At 58.2% G+C, this 8,626-nt stretch overlaps 1 protein-coding gene across 1 annotated transcript in view; it reads right to left on the bottom strand.

The window, feature by feature from the left end:
• Positions 1–863: 863 nt before the first annotated feature.
• SENP5 (SUMO specific peptidase 5) overlaps positions 864–8,626 on the bottom strand; it is a 118,761-nt gene continuing 110,998 nt past the window's right edge. The window contains exon 9 of the mRNA XM_080409187.1: positions 864–1,372. Within this exon, the coding sequence (XP_080265313.1) occupies positions 1,064–1,372 (309 nt within the window). The 3' untranslated portion in view covers positions 864–1,063. The remainder of the gene's footprint in view (positions 1,373–8,626) is intronic.

Below are 8,626 nucleotides of genomic sequence, written 5' to 3'. Positions count from 1 at the left end.
ATCTTTTATTTAATGAACAAACACACAAAGACCTGGAAGCAATAAATCCAGAGCTTGGACTACAAAACCAAACACTCTGCAGCTCCCCCTTGGAACCGGGAGGGGGGCGGGGAGCGAGAGGGAGAGGATGGCCACAAAACTAGCTGTGGAGCACATACATCGTGTCCCCTCTTGCAGCCACCCCGATAGAGGGACTGCCTGCTGAGCAACCTGGATGCTTTAAAGGGGCCCAGTCAGGGTGCTCTGGCCAAAAAAAAGCAGCCCCAAAAAGCTGGCTGCACTAGTTCTTTTGGGCTGTTAGTCACCATACCTGAAGGATACACAGAGCATCCTTGGAAGCAGCCTGGATTGGCAGGTCCCAGGAAGAGCAGCCATCCCTCGGCCTCCTGGGAGCAGTGAGAGCAGAGCCCAGGGGTGCAGGGGGAGGACGAATACCCTCAAGGTCTGTGGCATTGCCCACACCCCATGCTAGGGGTGCCAGCCGTGCAGGCAGCCAGAGCCTCCTCAGGGGCCGTGGGCCATGCATGGTGTGCCAGCGGGGTGTCTGGCTGCTGCCCCGACACGAGGCTGCCCCGGGGGTGCGGCTGTGGGATGGGGCTTGCCCAAGCCGCTCTGCCAGGCAGGGCCCTGCCTGCACGGGGGCACCCAGCCAGGCATCCCCTGGTCTGGGTGCTGCCTGCCCGCGGGTGCAGAGCGGCATGGGGTGGCCAGGGCGACTCCCCGCCTCCCAGTGCCCTGCAGAGAAACAACCAGGAGCTGCCAGACCCCACTGCTGCAGGCTCCTGTCAGGTCTCCCCAGCCTGGCTCCCTCCCTCCTGCTGCCAGATCCCACTTCCCCACTCCCTGCCTTGCACCAGGAGCCAAATTTTCATGTTGCTGCACTGGCCCTGTAGGGACCCTCGGGCTCACCGCTGCCTTCCCGCGCAGTGCAGCCCATGCAGCTGCAAAGATGAGTGCGCACTCAGGCCATTGGGATTGCCCCCAAGCCAACACAGCTCACCTCAGAAAGCCCTGGTCCCTCTCGGGAGGGGACATTCCACCTCAGAGCCTTGGAGAGTCCTGCTCACAGCGAGTGGAGATTCAGGCAGGAGGATGAGGATGGAGAGGTGACAGCATGACCAATGGACAACACAAGCCATGAGTGGGATCCTCGGCCAGACCCCCACCTCCCCATGGCCGCCCTGCAGTAGTACCAGCTTTCCCCACGTCCCTGCCAGGTGCGAGGCCAGGCTGGGTGCCCACCAGCCTCCCTCCCCAGGACCCCGCTCACCTGGCTGCCAGCCTGCCCAGGGACCCGGGCATCTCCCCTCGCAGCTAGGGAAGCTGCAGCAGTGTCGGAGCTGCCTTCTCCTTCCAGCGCTCGGGCAAACTGCTATTTGTGAAACAAAGGTGAAAACATCAAATCAAATGGATGAGTCAGAGGAGAAGTTCAAAAAAGGGGAGCGCAGGGGAGGTGGGGGAAGCAGGATCTCCATCTCCCCTCCCACCTGCCAGCAGGCAGGGGAGCAGGCAGCACACCTCGCCTGTTGGGCAGCCCATCACCGCTTCAAAGCGGGCGCAGATAGGATCTAGCAGCCAGAGACAGCGCGGAGCAGGCGCTTAGCGGAACGGAGATGGCTCCCGATAAGCCAACGTGTGAACTCCCAGGTTTAAATTAACTAATGACTTCAGATGCTGCCGATAGTCTGCAGGGGATGGGGAGGAGTGATTTATGGGGGAAGATTAAGCAGACTAATTAGGCCAGCCTCACCACTTATGAGTTTTCCAGGCGGGCTGGGGGCTGTGCCAGGAAGACCCACTGTGCCCCAGCCCTGTGGGAAGGGATGGGGAGCAAGCCCAGCTGCAGGCACCCTGGCATCCTCCTTACCCAGGAGCATGGGCTCCCGCCATGCACTTGCCTGCAGCTGCCCGCTGCTGGGTGCAAACATGGGATGCTCATGGGCTCTCTCCTGCTGTGTGAGCTGCACCTCCCCAGCCAGCTGGGGGTGGGGGGGCCAGGCCTCTGCTCAGCCCACACTGGGCTGCTTTATGGCCACTGTAAATTACAGCCCTGCTTCCTACCTGAGCTAAACGCCTCTCATCTCCTAGGCTCTTTCTTACTAGCGGATAATTTTTATTGTTCCTAGACAACAGTCTGCTGCTGTTAAAACATGAAGCCAGGGCATGTGCATGGCTTGGCTCTGCCCTGTGCTGACCCGCTGGTGGGGGCATGGGGAGGGATGTGCCCACCACCCATCCGCCCCTCGCTGCTCCCCGCAGCCACCATGCCCCAGGCACTGCATGGGCCAGGCAGCACAGCTGCCAGGTCTCTTCTCTGGGAGGGAGTACAAGGTCAGCAGGACTCATACCAAGGCTCTTCCAAATCCCAGTTATATACATTCCAAGAAGCAGTGATTTCCAGTGGCTGGGGAAGTGCTGAGCTCAGCCCCACATTGCACTGACTCACTGCTCTCACGTGTAACAAGTTGCCATAGTCTCAGCCAGGAGAGCTTTTTATCACGTTATGGGAAAGCACTTGCAGTTTCCTTTTCCAGGAGCCCTGGATATAATAAAAAGGCCTCCTCAGGCTTCAAAGCGGGAGGATTTTCATTGCTTCCCGGGCCGAGAACAAAGCACTATTGAGCATGGCCAACAGTTGTTGTCTCTGTCCCTTGATGTGCATCAAGCATCCCATCCCCAGGGCTCAGCGGCGGCATGGAGGGTTGGGTTCATAGGAATGGAGACGGGTTCATCCTGCCCTTGTCCTGGACTGGGAGCACAGTGAGATGGATTTTCCCCTCTTGAATCAGCCAGGCTTCACTATGAGATGCCGGGGTGGCCATGGGCAAGGCAAGAGGAGCACTGGTGGCCTGACCCAAGGGCTGGCGTCACCTCCCCACCCACCCACTCAGTACCTGTGAGACAACAGGTCACTGCTGCAGTGAGTAATGCTGTTTTCAGCAAGCATTGTATGCATGACTGTGTAAATAACACAGTTAAAAGTACCATGAAACCAGCTGTTTTCATGTTAAAATGGAAATTTAATAGTGACAAGCAGAAGCCGCAGGGGATGCAGCTTGGGCTTCCTCCAGGAGCCCACAGGAGCCGCAGCTTAACGCTGGGGCATGAACTCTCCGTCCTGCTCAAAGCTCAGCCCTGGCATGGTGCTCACCTGGAGCCGTGCAGGGAAGTGTGGGGGCTTCCTGCCCCTCGCCCCAGGGCACCCGTAGGGAGCCAGAGCCCTGCTTTCAGCCTGCTGCCTCTGGCACCATGATATGCTGGGGACAAACAGGCAGTCGGGGATGTTTCCCAGACCCCTTTGGAAAAACAGTAGCTCCTTGTCACTGCTATCAGTGCGAGAATCCCAGGCCCTTCCCCTGCCCACAGCTGGGTCTGGGATGGGATGCCTGGAGCCCTTTGTCACCAGCACAGGGGGACTGGCTGGTGAGTGCTCTGCCTGGCATGGTGCCACCAGTCCTGTCACTGGAAATGGGGTTTTGGGGGAAGGAACTGCTGCTGTCCCCATGGCTCCTTCTCCCCCTCATGCAACACAAAGAACCGGGCTGAGCGGGGCTATGGTGCTCCCACGAGCCTCCGCTTGCTCCCCACATCCTGTACCGCCAGCCCACACTCCAGTCCCACTGCCTCCCCCCAGTTCCCTGTGAAACAAAAAGCCCTCCCGTTTGTGTGGAGCCAGAGGCAGGAAAATTCATTTGGAAAGAAAAAAATTAAAAAAGAAGAAAAGGAATAAAAAAATCAGAGGAAATAGTCTGCACCACTAATGCCGCACCGCTGAGGCCACCCGTGACCTGCTCGAGCAACATGCAATGTCATTAGCAAGCAATTACTCACTGCACAATATTTTTATTTCCCCAAACCATTAATGAATTATTTAGGCATCTCTAGGAGTTACATGAAGGATGATCAACCGCTGCTTATCCTGAGCTGTTGGCGTGGGCTGCCTCAGTGCCTGGTGGGGAGCCGCTTTTGGGAAAAGCATCCCCATCCCCGTGATGCTCTGTGTGCCCGAGCACAGCGCTGGCATTGTAAAGCTCACTGCCTCACTGCCAGCAGGGCAAAATAACTCTGGCTTTCCCTGCAAAGGCTATCTGACCAAGAGTAGGAGCTTTTTTCCAGAGCTGGAAGAGTGAAGTTCACCTGCTCCGCCTCCCCCAGCCCTTTCCTCCCCCCTCCTCCACCTCCCTTCGACGTGCTCCAGGCACCTGCCTGGTGCCAAAACCATTGAGAAATTCGGCACTGATTTGTAACGCGTGAAGGTAATCCACTGCTGGAACAAATCGCCGCATCAAGTCACAAGCTAACCTTGGCTATCTGCTAATGAACACAGGGCTGCGATGTCTAAAAGCTGCGGAGAAAGCCTGGGCTTTGGCTAGCTGGCGGGCAGCCGACTGACAGAGCGAGCTCTGGCTGCTGCTGACTGCAGCCATGGATCTCCACCGGGGTATCACCGATCCCTGACAAAGCAGTCCCCACCAGCACACGCATGGGCTTGAAGTGTCTCACCAGCTCAGCCCAGCTTGCCGAAGCAAGGTACCCCTCAGTATCCTGTACTAGGGCTAACGGGTGTGAGCTGAAGGCTCCTGAACCCAGACAAGCCCTGGGCAAAGAGGTTTTCCCACCTACTCCAAGAGGCATCTTTAATCCTGCAGATAAATGCAGTGAACACAGAGCAACGTGGTGGTAAAGGCATTCACTAAAAAAACTTTAGAAGGACGTGAGTCCTTTCATAAAATCACCTTTCCCTGTTGGAAGGGCACACGGTGAGGAAGGACTGCTGGGCAATGCTCCGGTGCTGAGCGCAGGACCTCTGGCTTGCCCAGTGCCCAGTTGCTGAAGGACACGGGAGCTAAAGGGAGAACTGGGGAGCTGGTGCTGCAGCATGGGGAGGCTGCAGGGCCCTCTGCTCCGGAGCTAAGGAAGAAGGCTATGTTTTAAAGCCAAAATTCTTAGTAAGGGAAGGGAAGCCCTGCTCCTGGATCTCCCTTTCCCATTGGTACCGCCGGCAGGTTGCTGGTGCCAGGGGGAGATGCTGGCCACGCGAAATGACAGAGGAGCTCCTGGGCATTTCAGCTCATCCATAAAACCTCCCCATCCCTCCCTCTCTTGCTACTCCCTGTGCTCTCACACCAAGTGTACAGCCTCCACTGCAGACCTGTCTTTGGGCTTGTGCTGGCCGGGCTCCAGGCTGCACGGGGGCCCTGGTGGGAGTCAGCCTCACCAGCCACCATGGAGCAGCCCCCTCGCCCTGGCAAGGCCAGTATCCTTCCTGGCAGCCCCTAGCACGCTTGGCCACAGGTCTCTTCCAACACTTTGCCCTCCCCCCTTGCCACAGCTCAGTTCCCTGTGTGGCTTCAATTGCCAGGGAAAGCTCCCACTGCCCCTGGCCCCTGCCTGGTGGGGTGAAACTCCTGCTTACTTGCGACCGATTGCAGAATCCCTCTTGGACCTGGGGACCATCACCACATCTCCTGCTTCCAGCTCCTGAATAATGTCCAAATCCTCTTGCTCACAGCTGCCTGGTGTCTCCACCACCCCCATCCCAGCCTGCCCAGTTTGTGGCATCCCCAGCCCACCTGGTCAGCTGGCAGTGCCTCCTTCTGTCCCAATCCCCATGGGGACACATAGTCTATTCCGAGACAAAATTTTTCCTCTTTGGGGGTCTTTTCTGTGTTCCCTGCCCCAGGGCAGCCCCTGTGACCACTCCACCAGCCCTGCAGCCCCTTGGTCCAGCAGTGGCAGCATCAGCAGGGTGAGCTCCATGCCCAGGGGCACCCCAGCACCCGATGAGCCTGGCATACTCCTAGCCCAAGGCACCCAGTGAGCCTTCTGCCTTATGAATTACTTCCCCTGTGCCAAGGGGTGGGGCAGAAAGTGCTGAGGGATGTGGGTAAGGATGGAGCAGCGACCTGTGCAAGCCCAAGCCTAGGTACCAGTGCCTGGGTGCTCAGCCACTGTGATTTCCAGGGGCTCATCCCTTCCCTAGGGAAAACACTCAACCCACTTTGGCTGCTGCTGAATTCAGTGGAGCGCCTCGCCTGGGCTCAGTGGTTTGGGCAATTAGACCTTTTCCACAATGCACAGCTTCCCCCTCGCTGGTCCTTCTGATGTCTCAGTGATGAAAGCAGAGATGAGACCCGGAGGGAGGGACCCCCCGTAAGTAAGAGGGAGTTCGCAGACATCACCACATCTCCAGCTTCCCCTCCTTCATCCCCAGCCCCGCTGTGCATTATGTGGCTCTCGCCTGCAGTGGGGCCTCAAACCAGAGAAACACTCGCTGTTTTGTCAGGGCTGGTCTCCTCATGTTTATTTCCCTTTGCCGCGTGAGCAATTTCCCCTTCCCACACAGGGAGTGTCGGCCCGTAATCGTATCAAACGCGGCCGTGGGGATGGGGCCAGCCCTACCCCGCGCCAGCAGAACCAGGCAGGGACGAGCGCCCGTGCGGCCGTATCTCATCTGCCGGCATGCAGCACGCCGCCGCGCCTGCAGGAAACATATGTCACTGGTTAAACAGATCGTGAAAGCTTCAATCACTTCCTTATGGTGGAGCTGGGCTGAATTCATACCAACAGCCAGCATCTCCTGCGCCCTTTCCCGTGAGTGGGATCGGCCCTCGCCCCCGTGGGGTGCTCCCCTTGCCCCATAGAGATGGGGCAACCCCATGGGGAGCTATGAAACACTATCCAGAAAGACAAACGGTTTCTTGTCAGCACCTTGTTACCTACCCAGGATGCTCCCCTCCACCTGCAAACTTGCTCCACAGTGAGCTCAGGGATAGAGAAAGCCTCTCCCAGATGCACAGTCCACCTCCAGGCTCCCTCCAGCAAATAAAGCCCAGAGCCTCATGCACAGCTGCTGTGGTCCGGGCACCCTGTGCCTGCTGGCAGCATGCAGCCAGAGTCCAGTAACAGCCTTGCTGGTCCCCAACCCCTTGCTGTCCTCTGGCGTGGCCTTGCAGGAGCTTGGCACGTTTTGTGGGCACAGGCTGTGCATGGAGGAAGGGACCCCCCAGTTCTGCTCATCCCCGAGAGAAGCTTTACGTAAAGCTTTCTCAGAGTGTCTCCCAGGGATCAGCATCTCCTGGAGCAATCTGCTCCAGAGGGACGTTAATCACACATTCTCTTTTGCTACACTGATGGGGTTATAAAGCTCCCAGTGCCAACAAAGCAGGCGGCCATGGCTGCCCCCCTCCCTGCCCCACAGCAGGGGTCTGGGGCTGCCCAGCCAGGATGCCTGCCCAGGCGGATCCCTCTTTCCGCAGACACAGGTAGGTGTCAGTGAGACAATGCATCATCGCAACGTCTCCGCCATTACACTCAGCTTTCTCCCGTGGGCTGGAAGTTGCTTTTTTTGGAAGAAAGGCAAACAGGAAAGCTCACGTGGGCTTGGTGATGAGACTAGCGGCTGCTGTCATCGGAGCCCAGCAGCAGGGAGAAGCTGGTGGGCCAGGCCAGCCTGGCTGTGGGTGCAGTTGCAATGGCAGACCACACGCCAAAGAGCTCCCCTGGTTTCTCTGCTGCCAGCCTGCCTTGCCCAGGGGTGCCTCCTGCCTCCCCACAGCCTCTGGCCACCTCTGTGGCACAGCTCCCCTGGGACAGAGGGGAGTGCTTGACAATAACATCCTCCTCCTATGCCTGAAACAACAGCCCAAATCCCAGGCCTTTCCTAGGACTGTATTTTGGTGAAATCCCCACACCATCACAGAAGACCACAGCAAGACAACAGCGTTATTTCTGCAAACACCCACAGATCCCTGCCCGCTCCAGGCACTGGAGACGAGGGCGTGCAGGCTGTGCCATGTCTGCACGGCTCCCACCTCCCCAGGCTTTGCTCACCAAGGCATCACCTCCTGTAACAGCCAGTTTGCTTGCTTCTGCCTCCCTGCTCAGAAGCAGCATCAGCCCCAGCACCACACTGCCAAGAGCACCTGCTCGTCGGCTCCGGCTCCTCACCGCAGGATTGTGTTGGTTTTGCCATCGGGCTCTCCTTCCATTTCTTCTCTGCACAGCCATTTTCCTTAGCTTCTCCCCCATGGAAGCCAGCTGGATCGTCCCTTCTGCTTGCAAAGGACAAAGACCAAACCCCTGCTTGGTCTCACCAGTGTGATCTGCCCAGGTGCCTCTGCCCCAGGACTGTGCACTGTGTTAGCAGCCCTGGTTCTGTTGGTATTGGCAAATCCGATCCCAGCCGGAGCAGTGCCTCCTGCCAGCTCATTAATGAAGGGAGTACATAACAAACACCTCCCTCCCCTCCCCTGCAAGCTGCCTCTGGGATGCTCTCCTTGCTTAGTCGCTTTCTAACGCATGCAGCAGCGAGTCAGTCCCTGCGTGGCCATAGCCTCGTGCGAACGATGGGAGCCACCACAGCTCTGCCAGTTCCCACACGTGCCCCAGGGAAGAGGTAGGATGGCTCTTCCACTCCCGCACACCCCTCCTGGATCCCAAAATCCGTGGGGTGAGGTTTGCCTCCCACCCACATCTGCTGCTTTGCTGGTGGCCAAGCGAGTGCTGCAGAAGCTGGGGCAGCAGTGTCCAGCCCACAGCTGGCTGTGTCCCCAGAGCAGCTGCCTTCCCCAGCAGGAAGGGTCTGGTGGAGGGTTGTGCAAAGGCACAAGACAGTTCACATGGC

This window comes from Falco punctatus (assembly GCF_963210335.1).
Source record: "Falco punctatus genome assembly, chromosome: 13".
Lineage (NCBI taxonomy): Eukaryota > Metazoa > Chordata > Aves > Falconiformes > Falconidae > Falco > Falco punctatus.
Note: the sequence above shows the minus strand (reverse complement) of the source record. Positions and strands in the feature narration are given on the sequence as shown.